The 19,424-nt window shown below is 52.7% G+C and overlaps 5 protein-coding genes across 5 annotated transcripts; 2 read left to right on the top strand and 3 right to left on the bottom strand.

The window, feature by feature from the left end:
* Window positions 1–139: 139 nt before the first annotated feature.
* Window positions 140–1,263, bottom strand: TRIVIDRAFT_84735 (uncharacterized protein; the record flags this gene model as incomplete). The annotated part of the gene is made up of 2 exons (XM_014103538.1): window positions 140–430; window positions 490–1,263. 2 exons carry the CDS (start codon window positions 1,033–1,035, stop codon window positions 287–289), a joined length of 690 nt encoding a protein of 229 aa, XP_013959013.1.
* A 2,427-nt stretch (window positions 1,264–3,690) lies between these two features.
* TRIVIDRAFT_84734 (uncharacterized protein) lies at window positions 3,691–6,672 on the top strand (the record flags this gene model as incomplete). Its single annotated transcript, XM_014103537.1, has 5 exons — window positions 3,691–3,731; window positions 3,916–4,247; window positions 4,771–4,866; window positions 4,931–5,007; window positions 5,078–6,672. 4 exons carry the CDS (start codon window positions 4,149–4,151, stop codon window positions 6,366–6,368), a joined length of 1,563 nt encoding a protein of 520 aa, XP_013959012.1.
* A 3,622-nt stretch (window positions 6,673–10,294) lies between these two features.
* TRIVIDRAFT_18067 (uncharacterized protein) lies at window positions 10,295–11,162 on the top strand (the record flags this gene model as incomplete). The annotated part of the gene is made up of 3 exons (XM_014102918.2): window positions 10,295–10,487; window positions 10,557–10,937; window positions 11,026–11,162. 3 exons carry the CDS (start codon window positions 10,295–10,297, stop codon window positions 11,160–11,162), a joined length of 711 nt encoding a protein of 236 aa, XP_013958393.1.
* Window positions 11,163–12,274: 1,112 nt separating this feature from the next.
* Window positions 12,275–13,614, bottom strand: TRIVIDRAFT_215677 (uncharacterized protein; the record flags this gene model as incomplete). The annotated part of the gene is made up of 1 exon (XM_014103536.1): window positions 12,275–13,614. One exon carries the CDS (start codon window positions 13,496–13,498, stop codon window positions 12,965–12,967), a length of 534 nt encoding a protein of 177 aa, XP_013959011.1.
* Window positions 13,615–16,723: 3,109 nt separating this feature from the next.
* Window positions 16,724–18,803, bottom strand: TRIVIDRAFT_72060 (uncharacterized protein; the record flags this gene model as incomplete). Its single annotated transcript, XM_014103535.1, has 9 exons — window positions 16,724–16,772; window positions 16,848–16,909; window positions 17,065–17,182; window positions 17,351–17,370; window positions 17,477–17,516; window positions 17,733–17,911; window positions 18,045–18,123; window positions 18,264–18,310; window positions 18,392–18,803. The coding sequence occupies 9 exons, from the start codon at window positions 18,737–18,739 to the stop codon at window positions 16,724–16,726; spliced, it is 942 nt and encodes a 313-aa protein (XP_013959010.1).
* Between the last annotated feature and the right edge of the window lie 621 nt (window positions 18,804–19,424).

Below are 19,424 nucleotides of genomic sequence, written 5' to 3'. Positions count from 1 at the left end.
ACACGACACGACACGGATACGAAACAAATGTGTAATTCATGAATGGGTATTAAATTAAAGATGAAAATCTATCTTGATGAAGCGGTACACAGTTCCGCTGTGCGCCATGGTCTATGCAGTCTATCCCTTGATTCCGTTTATTCTACCATCTATTTTGTAATTCCAAACCTCTATCCTGTAAACGAAGGACACGAAAACTCCAATCTGGTCTATCAATACATCAAAATCATTAAAAGAAAAAACAATCATTCAATCATCATAAGTCAGGCAAAGTCAGGTATGCGCGTTAAATATCGGCCTTGTCACACTGAGGCACATCGCCGTTTGTGATTTCCTTGATGAACTCGGGATCCGGGTTGAAGAGCATGACGTGGAAGTGTTCCACGGCATGAATCGACTTCAGAGCAGCCCAGTTCTTGAACCACATGACCTGCAAAGCAAACGTCAATCAGTGCGAGGCTCTCGCAAGAGGGTAACGGGCCCACTCACCGTGTTGGCAGGCATTCGAGACCGGAATGTCTTGGTCACAAAGTCGTCAATCTCCTTCCTCGCCTTGTCCGTCAGGTCTCCGGTGGCAGAGCGTGCCTTGAGCTCAAACTTGGTCCAGACGACCAGGTGGACGATGCGACGGTCGAGGCCATAGGGCCAATCGTTGTGAAGGATCTTGAAGTCATCGTCATACTGGAACGGGGCGCCGCGGGCCACGACTGGCATGTCCCAGCGCAGACGCTCCCTCAGCACGAAGTTTGCGATGCTGCCATGAATCTTGCCCAGGCGGTAGGTGAAGGCCTTGTAGCGGCGCAGATCAGAGGGGACGCGCTGGAATCGCTCCAGGTTGTTTGTCCTGATGAGGTAGCAGACCTCTTCCCATGTCTGGATGCGATACTCCGAGTCTGGCGTTGAGACGGTTCGGAGGTCTTTGGGGTTGAGCCCGAGGAGGAACGGCGGGCACTGGGGCGTGCGTTCCGTCTCGGGGACGTTGATGTGCCAGAAGGGGAGGCTGGGAAGGGTGATGGTGACACTGAGGGAGCCCATTGTTGTGTTGTTGACGATACTCCCAGGTGCTGGTGTTGAGAAACACGGGAGGGGAGAGAGAGCGGGCCGGAGGACGCCGAAGTGGGATTCCGGAACCGGAACGGCAAACGTCGCCACTCTGCCGCTACGACGAGAACACAAGTGCAAGAATGAGACTTCGAGAAATGAGGATAAGAAAAGAAAGTCTCAGCACTGTATCCCCGGTGCTTCAGAGATGGTTTGCTCGATGTTATGAAGGCATCAAGAGGGAGAGAAGGGACTCGCGGGGTACATGGCGATATAAGTGAACACCGAAGCCAGAAGATTCTCCATCACTCCATCGGGCACATAATCTCTGCAACCTTCGACTCCACCGGGATGCGCAAACTGGAAGCTCCGGATGTGTCATCGCGGACTCACCAGCGCCGTCGTGCATTGGAATGACGCCGATGGCACTATCTGGGCAACTATCTGGGCTCGGCGCGACGCTTGATAATGGCCCAAGGTTTCTCTAGAGTTCTTTGCATCGTCACTTGGGCCCCAGATGCAACGTTGTCGTGGGCAATCCGGAAGCTGGAGCACGGGCCATTCAAGAGCCAGCGTGCCGCCACGGGGTCTGAGTGGCTGGCTACAGGGCGCTACAGGGCGCTACAGGGCGCTACGGGGCGTAGTTTAGTGGTTGCAGCGGCACTGATTGCGTCTGAGGCCCGCTGAATTGTATTTTTCTTGGGGGCACGGGATCCTATCTATGGGGCCTCTGCTGCGTGAGATAAGCCGAATGGCGTTGCAGCGATAAAGGACGGCATCTGCAACATGGAATTCTCCAAGTCTCCAAGACGGGGGAGAAAGGCCGATTAAGTAGTTTCTCAAGAAGAGCAAGCGTTGCACTATTTGTAAATATAGAAGTTCTCTCTCTTCTTCCAACCCCCCCGGTCAGGAGAATCCGTTTGGAGACTGGCGTTTGCACCGTCGTGCGATGCTACAATTTATACAGAGGCGGAGCAACTGCGGGAAATTATCGTCATTTCTTGCAGTGGACCAAACCTGTTGTTAGCGAAACAGTAGCAATATCTGCATGGCCATGTTTGCTTTTTTTCATCTTTTTTGCGAGTCGCTGATGGACGAGACGCTGTCAAGCACCTCCCTTTTTCCCCTTCGTCCCGTCCAAAGTTGTTGAGTTTGATTCCGAGCAATGCCGATGCTCCTTAACCCCACGTGTTTGGAGCCAATATTGAGCCAACCGGGCCGCTATAGGAGGTCCGGAGGTCATACGGAGGTCGCACTGGCGCAGAACTGGAGATGGTAATGTGTCGATGCCTAACTCAAGTCCAATTTTCATGTTGAGCAATTTTCTTCCAGAGGCATTGGGATGCAGTCGCTATATTATTATACGAGATATGCAGAAGGGAAGAGGAAAACCGCGCGACTGCTTCTACCACAAGTACCTGGTTCCGTTTGGAGGCATCCTCTCAGCCAGGCGGGAGGCCTTTCCGGATGACTTCTACCGAGCAGAGCCGGCAGTAGTGCCGACTAGCAGACGTTAGCACCTGGCCTGGGTAAGGATTCACAAGATAAACCATGCAGAACATCGCTTGGGAAGAAAAAGAGACATGTCATTCGTGCGACTGACGACTTTGTGCCTGACCAAAATACACGACTCCTTATTTGTCCGTGCCGTCTTTGTCCTGTCTTGTACCTGTCCATGACGAGAGTCTAGAGCTTCAAACTCGTTGGGAGTCGAGGGATTTTTGCCTGCTTGAGGGATTACAGCATGGGCACGCAGCCCAATGGCAGACCTTTGGGCAGCCAGACGCAACATGCACCGCCATGATTTGCCGCCGCCTGGGTATCGCATCTGGGCGCCGATGCATATCGTCGTGCATATATACATGTGCGAGGTACCCTGACACGAGTGTGGGATGCGGCGATGTTGCAGCGAGGAAACCGTGACAGCAGAGGGATAAAAAAATTCTCTTCTCTTGCAGTCTGCCACACTTTCCCTAGTTTCTCTCTGCCTTTTCCTCTTTTTCCCTCATCCTCATCCGAGAGCTGAAGCGTGGTATTCTGTTGGGAACCGATTGGCACGGCTGGCGGCTGCGGCACAGGTACATGTGCCAAGAACAAGGAAACATGAACACCACCCTTCCACACAATTGGCCACTTAGTTAATAAGCTTGGGCCGTGAAACAGGCAGACAAGAAAAGAAAAAAAAAAAAAAAAAAAAAAAAGTGGCGGGGTTCATTGCTGAGTTGCGGATCCCCCTCCCATTCACTGTGCAAAGTGGGTGTTGGACTGGACGGCATTCAGAGCAGAGCAAGGCCTCTCCTGGCCTCGGAGGCGAAAAATAAACATGACCTGGAAGCATAAGGAAAAACGGTCTGGCTGAGCCCCCCCCCGGCCTTGGGCTCCTGACAGTGAGGGGATTCGGCCGGGATAAGTTGCGCGGCTTCTGCTAGTAGGTCGATGCGAAATGCTGGTGGAGCGTCGTGGTTGTTCAGGGGAATCGACACGACACAGACGATGGGATCCAGAAATTACGGTCAAAGTTGCAGCAGCTGCCATTGACCCAATAATAAAGGGGCTGCCCCGTTTCTGTTAAAGCCAGAGCTCTGCCGTCGATCTGTGGAAGCAGAACAGCTTTTCTTCTTCATCCATATCCTGATCCTGCCGGCGTAGCACCTTGCAGATCCAAAGGCCGTTGCTGTGTGTCTTGTCTTGTACGTATGTATCATAAGCCTACCTTGCCTTGCCTATGTCGATTTCGCCTCCTCCCCCCCAACCATTGGATTCAAGACGCCGTGAGCCTGCCAGCGGGCGTCACCGATTGACGTCAACACGACAGAATCAATCACAATCAGCACAGCACATGCAACAGCAGCGTAATTAACTGGGTCGTGCTAGATTGACTAAACATCCTGCTTTGGGGCAAAGCTCAATTCAATCCACCCCGCCAGTCCATCATCCACCCCACCTTAAGACCTGATACCTCCCCCCTTCTCGACACCTGGGATCGCCAACCTCTCAATCTACATCGCCCAGAATTCGCATTTAGCTGCGAATCGCTGCAATCGAAGCTCGCCCGAGTACGAGCACGTCTTTCCACGCAACCACCCGAACAAACACACACAATCACAATGGCGGGAGTCAAGAGCGCTCTGCCAACGCACCTCATGCCAAACCCCGATGACAACGGCTTTGAGCAGCGTCACCATGGCAAGACTCGCAGTCACATGGCAAGTAACCCGCCGTTTCTTTCGTTCTACAGCCTACTAGGTACTCTTGGTCGCCTTCCTGGCATTGGCCTACACTGCGATGCGAGCCCTCCGCGACAAAGGGAACAAGACGGCTGGCGCTTCGGCGCTGTAGCTGTGGGAAGCTCCCCTCCGACCTGATGGTCATACCCCTCATGGCTGTGCTTTGGTCGTGGTAATGCGCGCACAATGCCAGCTGGGTGAGGCAATATGGCCATTGAGTTTGAACAAGTCTTTGGAAAAACTAATGGCCGCGGGAGCGACCTAACATCTTGTGCACTTGCCATCAGGTGATGACATTCCTGATTGCTGGAGGCTCACCGGAAACGTTGCGTTGCCCACAATCACAGCCAGCCAGGCAGCCAAGCTCTGCCTATCTCGACAGCAGCTTCTCTCTCCTTCATCTTGCCTGCTTCACGCTTTGATTCTTTCTTCCATCACCAGAATTCCGAAAATGTCTCCCGGAAAGGAGCTTTGTGAGCGCCAGCTAACCGATCATGCTCAGGCCTTCGAGAACACCTCGACCAACGTCGCTGCCGCCCAGATGCGAAATGCCCTGACCAACCTCGCCGAGACCGTCGAGGACCCTAAGGAGAAGAAGGTTAGAAATAATAATAATACACCGCCAAAGCGTCGCAGCTCTGCTAACGCGTTGGACTTTTTAGCTGTTCGAGACTGAGATGGACAACTTCTTTGCCCTTTTCCGACGATACCTCAACGACAAGGCCAAGGGAAATGCGGTGTACGTTATATAACCCCCCCGTCCCTTCGCCGTGATACCATGCGACAAGGGTTGCTGACAAGTGCTATAGTGACTGGGACCGCATTGCCCCTCCCGCTCAGGGACAGGTCGTTGACTACGAGGACCTTGCCAACACGGAGTCCGTGCAGTTCCTGAACAAGCTTGCCGTCCTCAAGCTTAACGGAGGTCTGGGTACCTCCATGGGTTGCGTTGGACCCAAGTCCGTCATCGAAGTCCGTGATGGCATGTCCTTCCTCGACCTGTCTGTCCGCCAGATCGAATACCTCAACCGCACCTACAGCGTCAACGTCCCCTTCATCCTGATGAACTCGTTCAACACCAACGATGACACCGCTGCCATTATCAAGAAGTACGAGGGCCACAACGTGGACATCCTCACCTTCAACCAGTCAAGATACCCCCGAATTTACAAGGACTCGCTCCTGCCCGTCCCCAAGTCATTCAACTCGTCCATCACCGAGTGGTATCCTCCTGGACACGGTGACGTTTTCGAGTCCCTGTACAACTCTGGCATTCTTGACCAGCTGTTGGAGCGCGGCATCGAGATCATCTTCCTGTCCAACGTTGACAACCTGGGCGCTGTCGTCGACCTGCGCATCCTCCAGCACATGGTTGAGACCAAGGCCGAGTACATCATGGAGTTGACCAACAAGACCAAGGCCGACGTCAAGGGTGGTACCATCATTGACTACGAGGGATCCGTCCGCCTGCTTGAAATCGCCCAGGTGCCCAAGGAGCACGTCAACGAGTTCAAGTCCATCAAGAAGTTCAAGTACTTCAACACCAACAACATCTGGCTGAACCTCAGCGCCATCAAGCGTGTCGTGGAGAACAACGAGCTGGCTATGGAGATTATCCCCAACGGCAAGACCATCCCCGGTGACAAGAAGGGCGAGTCGGACATTTCCATCCTCCAGCTCGAGACGGCCGTCGGTGCCGCCATCCGCCACTTCAACAACGCCCACGGTGTCAACGTTCCCCGTCGGCGATTCTTGCCCGTCAAGACCTGCTCCGACCTGATGCTGGTCAAGTCTGACCTGTACACCCTGAAGCACGGTCAGCTCCAGATGAGCGCCGCCCGATTCGGCGACGCCCCTCTGATCAAGCTGGGCAGCGACTTCAAGAAGGTGTCCGACTTCCAGAAGCACATTCCCTCCATCCCCAAGGTGCTGGAGCTTGACCACCTGACCATCACTGGTGCCGTCAACCTGGGCCGCGGCGTGACGCTCAAGGGCACAGTCATCATCGTCGCGACTGAGGGAAGCACCATTGACATTCCCCCGGGATCGATCCTGGAAAACGTTGTCGTCCAGGGTAGCTTGCGTCTGTTGGAGCACTAAATGCGTCGTCATTCATTTCTCATTCACACCCCCCAAAAATACCCAGTGCTCCAAGATTTGGAATTTTATCATCGTATCTATTATCTCCAATTTTTTATGTGCTGGCATAACGAGCGAGTTAGGGACTGGCCGAATAATGAACAACCAGCTAGCTAGTAGCTGATGCAAAACAAACAAAAAAAAAACATGTAGTGAGGCAAGGGCGGAGGGAATGTGGCAAGGACATTCATGATTGTACCGATGGCTGCGTCGGCATTGTGTAAATACAGCTATGGCCTAGTAGTAATTGATGCAATGAGATGGTACTCGTACGTGTCTTTCAACGTGATATTATGTGTCATCTATGAAGAGATGAAGAGAGGTTGGCACCGATATTTTAATAGAGGAATAGCAATGCGCCAGCAAGACCGAGGGAAGAATGGCATTGATAGCGAAGCGGGATCAACCTTGCAATTGTAGCTGCAGTCGCCGGTATTTAGATCAATGGCTTACATGGATTTGGCTACCTATCTGCGCTCCGTCTTGGCCAGGCTTCGGCTGATCTACTGGCGGTGCGAGTATGTCTTGCACCTGGGGTGAAGCAGGCGGCGCTGTTTGAGACGCATCGGTGTTTGATTTGTTTTGATTTGATGCCAATAGCTTCAATAGAACTACAACGGACTATTACTCGGCCGCCATCAATTACTGGACACAGAGACACTATCGCTTCCTGTTAGTGCTCTCGACTAACTCGCCTGTGGCCACTAGCAGTAATTACAGGTAACAGATAACATTTGAGGTAGACAATCCCTCCTCCATTCAGACAGCCGGCATCTGACGCAGGTGGAGTCGGGTAGGGGCAGGAGATTGCCTATCGATTATTCTTCTCCACACGGAATGTGAGACAGGAACAGGATTTGCCCCCCTCCAAGCGAGGCCAATGGGCGACGGGGTAATTTTTTGTTTTGGGTTTGGCTTCTTTTGATGCTCTTTTGGAGATTTGCGGGGATGGCTGAGCAGAAGGGTGACAGGGGGGTTTGATCGGGGAAAGAAGAGAGAGGCGTGGCTGATTTGCAAAAAGAGGAAGAGGGAGAGCAATACAGGAATAGAGCAGGACAGAAACAAGCTTGACTTGGAAAAGTAAAAGATGAGGTAATAGAAAAAGGGGGGCGGAGCTGAAGGTTGTGAATGAGGTTATTGGATGAGTAAAAGAGGAAAAGGGGGGCTATTTTTTGTGTTATTGATTTTCTGACTAGTGATGTGATTTCGGAGGAGTGGGCGAGCACAGCCTCGATGCATCGGCTGGAGGAGGGGGAATGACAACTGATGGGGAGAATATCATGATTTTCTTTCTTGTTCTTTCGGTTTTGCACTGTTCTCCCCGAAGGATGGGGAGAGAGGAAAATAGCATCATGATGTTGTTGTTACGTATTAGGGCCACGTAATGTGCAGACGAGGGATTCGTGTTTATGCATTCAGAGTTTAGCCATGGGATTTGTGCAGTGGGATGATGCCTGTTCATGCTACTATTTCGTGAAGGTCGATGACATTTTCTCTGCGTAGAGGTTGCGATGAAAGAGGAGCTTTGCACAAGTGTCGTGGTTTTGGTGTTGTGGAGCGGCGGGCTGTGTCGAAACTCTGACCACAGCCAAGTTTGGGAGGGGGGATTTTAGGCAATGACGAGGAATATAGAGTCGATGGGCCGGAAGAAGAAACAGTTGAAAGCAACCAACGTACATACAGCAAGCAAAGGTGCCTTTCTTGGGACGTGAATTGGATGGGCTGCTGATCGCAACGCGGACGCTAAGAAAAGGTGCTGGCGATGGAGATTTCCTGTTTGGGAATAAGCCGGACCAGGGGCATGATTGGGCCTGAGTGGGGGCATCTGCGCAAAGGCGGTTGGTTAGGGGAAGAGGCTAAGGGAATTGGGCTTGTGATGGTTGGGAAATATGGGATCAATGGGATGGGATGGCGATTGTTGGTTGGCCGGCGGTGCTTTGATTGCGGGATTGTGTTGCGGGTTCCAGGCCGGAGTGGGACGATACATGACAAGAGCGCGCAGCAGCAGCGGGTTGAGCGGATGAAGCTCGAGCTGTTTGAGAGAGAGAGAGAGACAATGGGTAGAGCGGACGGAGGGGAAGGGCAGTTGGGGAGCATAAAAAGAAGCTTTTTGAGGTGCAGATGGCGCGGATGACGATGCTGATGCCGGCTCGTCCAAAAACACGACAATGGCGCTGGAAATCCCGTATTTGACACAATGTGGCAATCGACTATCGACAAAGTGTGGCGGGATGGGGGTGGGTGGGCTGCGGGAGATGAATTGATTTGCCCGCCGGGAGCTCAGAGTTTCTTTTGATGACTGACTCTTGCTTGTTTTTTTTTCTTTTTTTCTCGATTCACCCCGACCGACGACTTGCGGCATTGCATTGCATGGCATGGCATCAAATGACATGGAGAGGGAGCAACAGCTGTAAGCGAGGCGTAGGATTGCGGCTCTAAGCTGGCGCCAATTTCGCGGTGCATGAAGTCCAGTCTCATGTGGTGTGTGCAAGTGAGTGCTGTGCTTTGATGTTGGTACTGTGCTGTGCTGTGCTGTGCTTGAATTGCAAGGTGGCTGACTCAGGCGCTTTCTCTCTCTCTCTCCCTCGGGTCCAATTTCTTCACTGCACAGGTGGTTTTTTTTTCCCTTCTTCTCAATTTCTTCAGTGATCCCGTGCCGTTGCAGCCGCTGGGCATTGACCCGGTGGAATTTGATGGCTCGGCGAGATTGGAATGACAGACAGCCCAGGAACAGTGGAGCCCGGGTGCTGGGCCAGGTGGATTGATGGATGCACTGGATATTATCTTCCGGGGGACTTGAAAGCTTGGCCTTGCGCCGCCTGCGAGAGTGCCTGGACCTGTGCTGCTTCTAGCTCGCTGGCCGCTAGTGGGTGGCGCTAGCGGGCTGAAGGGCTGGGCCAGGGGGCTGGGCGGTGCTGATAGGCTGCGGGCGGGCTTGCAAGAGGCCTAGCGAGCTCCAGTTCTAGGTACATGTAGTGACGTGAAGAGCTTCAGGTGCCTGCTGTGCTGCAGCTAATCAAGCAACATCCCAGGCAGGGCTCGTCTGATGGGCGATTGAATCGCTAACACTGCGGCGGCTGCGCTCGGCCCCCTCCAATTCCCGCCCCTGTCCAAATTATGTGATCTTTGCCTGGGCTGGCAAGATGGAGACTCGTCGTCCAATTCCAGCAGCGCCCGCGCTCCACTCCTGGCTTGCGCTGCTTCGACTTAATTACCCGTTGCCGTCCTGCTTCGGCGACTTGCTTTTTTGCTTCTGCTTCTTTGCTCGCCATCTGCCTGATCACTCGCTTTCTAGGCCTTGTTTCATTTCAGTGTAAGTCCCGTCTTTTCGAGTTTCCTGTTGTGGTGTTGCGGTGTTGTTGCTGGAGTTGGGGTCCGTGACGACCTCATACTGGTATTATACACGAGATCGTTTGCGCCCATTACACGCATCTACCCCTGCCTTTTTTTTTTTTCTTTTTCCTTTCCTTTCTGTTACTGTCTATTCTATCCTATTCTGTTCGAGCCAGCAACTCCGCTATACCGGAAGACCCCCTGGTTGGCCCCCTTGCGAAATGCACTGCTGAGCTGTATCAAATGGCTTGCCAGCTGAATGGTGGAGAGGGAAGCGTTTGAGGACAGCGCAAAGCACTCGACGGCTGTCTGTCGCACTGGACGCGTGTCTGCCAGCTGCAACGGCTCAATCCTTTTTCCCGGCTCCTGTTGTTGTTTCATCTTCTTCATTCCTCTCATCTTCTATTAAAAACTTGGTTTCCACCGCAACCAACATACCAGTCACACTCGCTGCTTGATCGACGAAACAAAACTGACCGTTTCTTTCCCATTAGTCAAACCCTTCTTCTCGTCTCTCGTTCAGATCTGTTTTCTCGTCCTTCAAACCATTCAAGATGAAGTACTCTGTCGTTGCTGTCTCGGCCCTTGTTGCCGTTGCTCTCGCCAAGCCCGAGTTCCTCAACTCTTCCTTCCAGGTCCAGGAGGGCAAGCCCTTCACCCTTGAGTACTCCGGCTGTGCTTCTGGCTGCGAGATTGTTCTGCAGACCGGTGCTAGCACCAACCTGAAGGATGTCAAGGTTCTTGCTTGTGAGTCGTTTCCCCCCTTTCTCCTGATCAGGCCGCGCCCAAACAGAGTACTAATCAACTGTGTGACAGCTTCCGTCACTGGTTCTTCCACCACCGTCACCCTGGAGGACATTCCCTCTGGCATCTACAGCTTCAAGATCACCGATAAGAGCGGCGTGAGCAACTACAGCCAGCAGTTCTCCTACCAGGGCACTGGCAAGGCCATCTCCAGCGCCTCCTCCGCTTCCAGCGCTGTTGAGACCAACACTGCTGCTCCCACTTCTGAGACCACCACCGCTGAGGCCAGCAGCACCACCGCTGCTTCCTCCACCAAGGAGCACTCCACCACTCTGGTCAAGTCGACAACTGCTCACTCCACCACCGAGGAGGCCTCGAGCACCACCCACTCCTCTACCCCCAAGCACAACTCCACCACGGTTGCTCCCACACACGCGGCTTCAACCACCACTGGTACGTATACCCCCTTGCTCAAGCAGAGCTCTTGATTGCCTCGTACAAGGCTCGCTTCAGATTCGCTAACGGATGTCTTTGGTTACAGGAAAGCAAACCACCGCTGCCTCTACTTCCTCAAACCCCGCCGTTACCACCGTCCCCCCCGGAAGCGCCGCTGGCCGCCTCTCTTCTCCCCTCGCCCTCGTTGCCGGCGTTGCCCTCGCCATTGCCTTCTTCTCTTAATTTTGTGGATACAAGGCATAGGGGGGAAGCGGGAGTCCCCCGTTATTTTTGCGCGTTAAGGATTTCTCTCTGGTATCGGTTAAATTTAATATCTTGAGGCAAGATTATGTTGTTGTTTTTTCTTCACACAGCAGGGCAGGTTGTTAGGAAATGGATAGAAGGAGGGGCCGTATTCCGGCGTCAGCTTTTCCTATTTATTGACGATTGCACGGAAAACTACCTACTCTTCTTTGACGATAATGTCAGCCCCTGCATGTACTCTAGTGGTATACTAATGCATTATATCCCCCGTTTATTTTTTCTTCTCTTATTCTCTTCTTGATCTACCAGATTTTAACCTATTCTGATACCGTTTGCAATTTGTGATTTGCCTTGTTGATCTTTGCATGCTTTAGTGTAAGACTGGGGTCTAGATCTCACTGTTCTTCTTTGGGTGAAACCGTTTCACACGGGTTGGCAGCGGCTCGATGCGGTAACTGTAGCCGTCTCATAAGCTGACGCAAGGGGGTCGATTCTTTTGTGTTCGGACCAAAAGCCGGGAGTGTAAGCAGCCTACGTACATGTGGTAAGACGTTTGTCGCATCGCAGTTCGTGTATCCAGCAGAGTTTGGAGATACGAAAGTTTGTTCTGGATGTCAAGTTTTTAAAACCACTTAGTGCAATCCACCAGGCCAGGGGAAATCTTCAACTGTAAATACAAGAGTAAGATGGGAGTGCGGGCGACTGAAACTCAATGCGTAGTGGTCTAAATCTTTTTTTACAGTGGCGTACAGTATCCTCTCAACTGCATCGGCAAGATAAGCTGCCCCTGCAAGGGGGGGCCTACTTCATCGGCCAAGGTAGGTAGTACCAACCCATTGGGTGGAATTGCACATGGGCGCTCGTCACATCCGTCAAATTGGGTGGCTTGATGCATGTCTGTATTGACCGGCTGACGGATATGGGATTGGGATGGGATTGGGCATTAAGAGCCTGGGGCAGTGCGTGCCGGAATAATTGGCATCACAACGGGCATGGGGTGCGTTTCACAAAAACGTCTTTGCGCCTGAAAGGATGGGAGGCCGATACACGTAATTTCTTCAAGTCACAAAGCACAATTGTTGAACCGCATGCAGCTGTAATATGAGAGATTTCCTGTGTGATAAATGATACAATTGTAGTAGCCAGCTACTAACTTAGTGGTGCCCAATCTGGTTCTCGGTAATGACAGTGTGTTATATATGAGCAGAGGTACCGCCAAACAAATTCCTGTACATGGTAGTCTTAACGGGAGATGAAATCCAGAGAAACATGCCACCCTTGCGTCATCCTCCCATATACATGTGTGAATCTTCTTTTTCCCCTCGCTTTCACATGAATGTGGAATGCATAGTCGGTGTGTGAAAAGGGAATAAGAAGTTCCAGGAGAACAATGACTAAGCACATAGAACCACCGCGAGAGAATAGTAAAGGGGGAGAAAAAAGAAAAATGGAGCTGGAGAACAAAAGAAACAGACGGTGTGCAAAGGCGACACCGGACCGGCATTCCGAGCATTCTTTTTCCTTTCTATCTTTTTGTCGTGGTTGATTTTCCTCCTCTTTGTTTTTGTTTAGTCTTTCCCGCTGTCTCGGCTCTCTCTTGCGAAGAGGCTGAGACTCTATTGTTCCATTCTTTCCGGGGAGATATATGAGACAGACATCGGTTCGGCACGTGCTTGTGCCGCTTGAGTTGGGACCGAACGACCATCAGCGACGACAATTGTTGGCAATGGTGTTGTTCTCAGGTATGCTTGTCGTCCGATCCACTTGTTCTGAATATTTTCTTACTTTTTTTTGGTCAGGCCCTTGATGTTATCATCAGCCCAAGGTCCCATGTGGGAGACCTCATGGTCGACGGAGAAGTCGTTGACTGTGCCATACGGGGACTGATCAGTCTTGAAGTCCGAAGTGTCCATGCTGGAGACACTTATGCCAGAGTAGATGGTGGCATCACGGGTCTTGTGGCCTCGAGAGGCTGAGCCAGCATCGAGGGCTTGGACCATGGGCATGGTCAGGCCAATAGGAACACCACTGCCGGCACCGTTGATGCCTCCGCCACTACCAGCAGCAGCAAGAGGGTCGGTGGCCGAAGTACTAGTGGTGGTCGTGGTCTGGCTACGACCAGCCTCGGTAGCCGGTCCTCCTTTGTTTGGGACGTCACCCCAGAGTATGTGAAGATTATTCATGGCGGTGGTGACGCTTGGTAATGGCTCGCGGATGGCAGGCCCCTTGCCCCCAGTGTTGGGCTCTTGTGGGTTTTGGGCTGCGGCGGGAGCGGAAGAGAGATCGACGGTCTGTGGGTAGTTGTCGTTATCCATGACGGCGGGGAAAGAATGGCTCGAGTTTCGAGGCTGTCAAACGGGTGTCGGTGGCAAAAGCAAAGTTGTGCGTTGGAAAAGGAGTGTCGAGTGCCTTGAAGCAAGATGATCAGGATGATGAGCAAGATGGAGAGGGTAGGAGAATGACGCGGCGGTGGGAGGGGGTTATATACCTGAGTCCAGCGTCCAGTGTCCAGCATCCAGCGACAACGAATACGGAGCAGCGAGCAAAGACAGCGGTCATCAACGCAAGCTAGCGCGATGTTAAAGGCATGTGAGTTGAGAGATGGAACCTGTGACGAATCGGAATACTGGCGAGCACTGTCACCTTGGGAGCAGCCCTGGCCGCGTCTAGAGGGGCGTGCTCGTCTCTCACCTGGCTGTCGTCTCTCCACCCCCCAAAGCGCCATCCGACATGGCCGGAGCTTGGAGCTACAAGGGCCTTTGCCGAATCTTGCAAATAGTGCCCTGGCGGATGTGGCATTATCGGCTTCTGGTCCAAGGCCGAGCGGTGATGGAATGGCGTGGATCAGTTTCCGCACGCGCAGAACATCATGCAAGAATTACACCGGCGCGAGCGCGCGCACCAGAGCGCTAAGAGCTGGGTACCTGCCTTACTCCAAAAAGAAACACAGGGAAAAAAGGAAAGAAAAAAAACACCCTGCAAAAAAGAATGAGGCTAGTTGGGGAAGTGGTGTGGTGTAAGGAACCCGGTGGTCGGAAAAAAAGAGGGATTGTCTCAAAACAGCCCTGTACTTGTGTTGGGCTCTCCGAGCCACCTAGTACGCTGATCGACTGTCAGCATAAGGATTTTTTTTGCATCTTTGCTCGGTGATGAGTTGTTCATCTAGACCAACTGGTTTGATGATGCCTAAATCTCCTTTTTTTTCTTCCGTGGCTGTGACTTTGGTCGGATGTTCGAGACGCACGAGAGCCGCCAAGCAGAGGCAGCTCCCCCTCCTCTCCCCCCTGGCACGAACAAGGCAATTACCGATTCAGCCATAATCTTGGACCGAGATCCATTATTTGTGCTTTGTTTTGTTTCGACAACATCCCGTGCCCACCGGGAGATGCACGCCCGTTTCAGGAGCTTCGATGTGTGGTGTCTCTGCGAGTCTCTACAGGTGCAGAGTTCTTCACCCCGAGGGTGCTAATGCATGCAGCAGAGCAGGCAAGCCAGGATCGCCATGTACCTGCAGGTCGAGAGTACTTGGGCTTGCCTTGTTCTTCCATTCTCCAGCAGATGGACTGGAGGCGGAGCCTCACATGACAAAGTTGCGGTCAGGCAAGCAAGCACTGGGCGATGCGAGTTGAAATTGGGTTGAGAGCGATTTAGAAGCCAACGCTGTCGCATTTCAACTCCAGGGCTATGTCATCTTGTTGCCACCGCGGGCACTTGCAGCACACGGTCATCTGTCATTCTACCTTTCAGTCTACCTTGGCTGGCTTGCAGAATTGGGCTTGCAGGAGGCTAGGGTTCAACACCTTGCCTAGCTCGAAGGCACCCATCTCGCATCAATGTACTGCCACTTATTGCACTGGTACGTGGTTCGCGCACCAGGGCTATTGACGGTACTTGCGAGGGCATTGCAAATGATGGGGCACTCCGCGGCGTTGGGTGAGTTGAGGTGGATGATGGTGTCGTATTGCATTTCAGCTGGCTCTTCACCGCTGCAAGGAGAGCCTCGTCTCGTACAGAGTAGGTACAGACATGTACCTACCGTGGTGACACCAACTTGGAACTTGCTGACGACGCAGAGCTTCACTTTCTACGAGCAGCTACGCCGCCTTTTTCTCTTGCAAACGTCCCAATCGGGCCCTGCAGCTGCGTGGCGTGTTCGTTTCGGCGAGTTGTCGATTTGTCATGGGCCATGGATTTGAGCTCTGCCTTAGGTACTATCTTCTTCAATCGGCTGTGTAATGTACCTACTTGGTACGCGGCCAGCCTTTTCATGACCCGGTCACCTATTGCTACCTGCTAATCCGGTGGCTGCAGGTTTGGTTAGTAAGTACATGCACGTACTCCGCATCTGTACGACCCCCTCATTCCATGATAACCAACCCCTGCCCAGCGCAAGAAGAGGATCCTTGTGGGTGTCAAGCAAGAAAAAAGAGAGAGAGAGAAAAAAAAAAGTGATAGATCCGCTGTGCCTCGAACAGCAAAAGACTTGCTCATGTGGCTTCCCCCTCCTTGATAAAAATTTTTCTCTCCATGCAGGAATCCATCAGGCATACTCGGCGGCGTCTGCATGAACTGGTGTCTGGACTCACGCGCGGCACACTGCCCGATAGGCAGCCCTCCATGCTGCCACAGATTTGTAACCCTCTGGATCGCCGATTCCCTCTTGTTCCTGGATTCATCGGTCTAGAATGATCCAGCCCATGAATCGGCGGGAGCTCACAGGAGATCGAGCGCGTTCTGGACTTTGCTGACGGCGATGGCAGTGGGCATTTGAGCCCTCATTGGCAGACGCATTCTGCAGCAGACGCACGGCAAGGAAAGCCACTGCCGAGTGGTGTTGGCTTGCGAATCGTCAATGCTGGATGTCAATATACTTAGAGCCAACGGCCTGAATTAACTTTCCAGGGACCCTACACGCAGTATGCTAAGGTAGTTGCTGGGGTGTCTGACAGGGACAGGCTCTGCAGCGCGCAAAGACCCCTCGGCCAATCGTTCTGTCGAGGTGCTGATCACCGGCCAGGTTCACTAAAGTATGAAGCTTCGAGAACATTTCTTCCTTCTAGCGCGACATGGAGGCACCCTGTTGTCTGATTTGCTCATTGTCTGAGTAGTTAAATGACAGCTGTCTCACGGCCGAGGCCGGGCTTTGTGGCCGTGTGAGTCTGAGACGCGTGGCCGCCTCACTTGAATGTTGATCTAGACTTCTTACCTCACTTGAACGTGATCTAGACTTCTTACCTCACATATACATACGCGATCTAGACTTCTTGTACGCGATCTAGACCTCACCTGGGCGAGCAAAAGTGAGTTCACCTAAGACAGAGAGGACTTGGCAAAAAAAGGTGGTTCAGCAAGTCAAGGGGTGCGGAATGACATGGGGGATGGAATCTGTCGAACTAGCCACTTTTAACTAGACTTGAATCTGACAGCTCGATTTGACCACTTGGTGCCTCGTATCGACGACAGCGGGCTCGTCTACGCGACCCTATTTTCTATGCATGTCTCTCCCTCGAATTTCCTGCTGCGTCTCAGGTGCTCGTGACTCAGTTTTCCAAAGCGGCCAGAGCTTGGTCCAGAGTCTTGCCCGTCAGTCTATTTTTGTTGGTGGTCAGCATCGGATTCACGCAAGTAGGTGAGTTGTGACAAGTTGCTGTCTAGAGCACCCACTTCTCAAACACATCTTTGTACTTCTGCGCCGTCTCATTGACTACGGCTTCGGGCAACTCGACCTAGAGCCATCAGTCAGTCACATGTTGTTGGTTCCATGAGTCAGGTCACATTGTTCTGGACCCTCCCCCTCATCTTTTGGCATCGGGTTGTTTTCCCCATGCTAAGATCGGGAAATAGGAGCTAGCCATGGGAGCTGCCCTGCGATATGACTTACATTAGGCTTGCCCTTGAGCCCTGAGTTGGTCAGGTAGTCGCGGACAAACTGCTTGTCGTATGAGGGGGCCTCGGAGCCAGCCTTCCACTCTGCGGCGTTCCAGAATCTTGAGCTGTCACTGGTTGTTGAGATTTATTAGTATGTGACTTTACAAAAAATTTTGGAGTGCACTTTAACGCTGCGCGCGAACGCGCTTGGCAGGCTATAATTCTGGTATCTAGGAGCTAGTGCTCCCCGATCATTCCGGTAAGGCATGGGGTGGGCTATTGGCTGAGATACGACTTACGGGGTCAAGACCTCGTCAACCTGTGAAACGTTAGTTCATGACTATTTTGGGATTGTTCAGAGGGAGCCTGGATGGACTTCAGGTGCCCGCTACCGGCGTGTGGTTAGAGGGAAAAGGATGCCTTACCAGGACGACTTCATCGGTAGCCTCGTCGAGGGCGAATTCACTGCGGTGGAGCTGTTAGCTGGCAGATCAGGCCAGGCAGGCAATAAGGCAAAGAAATATCGGGGAATCGTGTCCCAGCGCATGCAGAGACGGCATTCTGCAACGGTGATCGGGCAGTTGTACAAGCAATCTCACAAAAACAGGGGAGACCCGCAGCAGAAGGATTTCGCTGCATGAGCGTAGCGAGGGTCGGCCGGGGGGGTCGAGAGCAACTCACAACTTGGTATCGGCGACAATGATGCCGCGCTCACGGGCATAGGCGGCCGCGGCGCTGTACACCGACAGACTGAGCTCTTGGATGCGGGCGGCATACTTTTCGCCTACAATTTCGACGGCCTGCTGGGGGGAGATATTTTCGTCCTTCTCTCCTGCAGGGGCCTTTGTGGATGGGGTGTACTGTTGGGTTGTCAGTTTTTGAGTCCTTGCTGCGTTGGAGGGCGTGGGCGTGGAAGCGGTGGCAGTCGTGATTTAGGATAAGGGCAGACCGGGAAGCAGAGAAGGCTATTGGGCGAGGCGAGGCGCAACTTACAATGGGTCCGTTGGGGAACGCGCCGCAACGCTGCAATCCTGCTGGCTGAGGAATGCCGTGAACAGTACCATGGGCGACGCTGAACCAGGATTGTTAGCTTTTGTCCCGGTGAACCGGGGTTGGCCGGTGGGCAACGATAGGATGGGCTGACTGCCGAAGGTTGTGACTTGGCAACAGCCTGGTGGGTGAGGTCAGATGAGGCGAGATGAAATGACTTACTACTCGCTCCACGCGCTGCCGGTGATGTAGCCTCTCACAATAGCTTCCTAGAACGAAACTAATAAGCGGTCTGCCGTCTCTTGATAAAAATAGACCGTCTCGTCTCAAGAGATGTCACCGGTACTCACAATGGGGAACACCTTGAGCCGGCGGCACACCATGGTTCGTCCACGGAGCAAGCTGCGTTCCTCCGGCGTCAAGGGAGCTGAGGCCGGGGCCGACAGGGATAGGAGGTGGTGTTTCAGGCCGGGCACGCTCTTCTCGAGCACGGAGAACCAATGAGCTGAGATCTGGGTCAGGATGAGGCCCTTGCCGGGGACGCCATTGGCGAGGACGACATCGTAGGCCGAGATGCGATCGGTGGCAGTGAAGAGCAGGGACTTGTCGTCGAGGCCGAAGAGATCGCGGACCTTGCCTGTGGAGAGCTTTTCCAAGGACTGCAGGGAGATGGAGGTGATGGCTTCGGAGGACGACATGGTGGCCGCTTTTTTTGGTCTGCCCTTTTGGGTATTGGTAGTGATACTGGTATTGATGGCCTTCCTTTCCTTCTGATTGTTTATATCCAAAATGTTGCGTGTAGTTGATGAGTGGATAAAAGAGTGACTAAGAAGGTCAAATCTAAGTTCAACTCTGAATGAATTTTTCGAGTGGGGGCCGATGATCTACTAGCCGCCGATTGTGGCGTTTGTCGTGAACGAAATGCGCGCACCGGCTCGCTTTTTGCGTGTAAGGGCTACGTCAATCGCTGAGTCTTATTTCAGAGTGGCAGAAGTATGATAAAGTGGGAAAAGCTTCGGATTGTATACATGCATGTTGGATAATGAAAACGTGTAATACTGTACTATGAGGATGAGCTTTGGCTGAAGCTCTGTGTCATGAACCTCGGTGGATCCAGTCTTCGGCCGTATGCGGAGGCTTCCGTTTCGGCGCCCCGCCTCAGGCGCCGTTACTGGGAGATGGACGCCAGTGTTTCGATCAGTGTTTGCTCAGCCTGCCATGAAGTGTCGGTGGTGATACATTACACCAACGGAATGGGGTATGTATGTTGAAGATCTCATCCCCAGAAATCGTCATTGAAATCGCATCAATGATGTCACGAGTAATACATATACATGGAGATTGCCGGTGGCTCAACTCTGTGGTGCTTCTATGTGAAGCTTT

Source organism: Trichoderma virens (genome assembly GCF_000170995.1).
Source record: "Trichoderma virens Gv29-8 chromosome Unknown TRIVIscaffold_4, whole genome shotgun sequence".
Classification (NCBI taxonomy): domain Eukaryota; kingdom Fungi; phylum Ascomycota; class Sordariomycetes; order Hypocreales; family Hypocreaceae; genus Trichoderma; species Trichoderma virens.
Note: the sequence above shows the minus strand (reverse complement) of the source record. Positions and strands in the feature narration are given on the sequence as shown.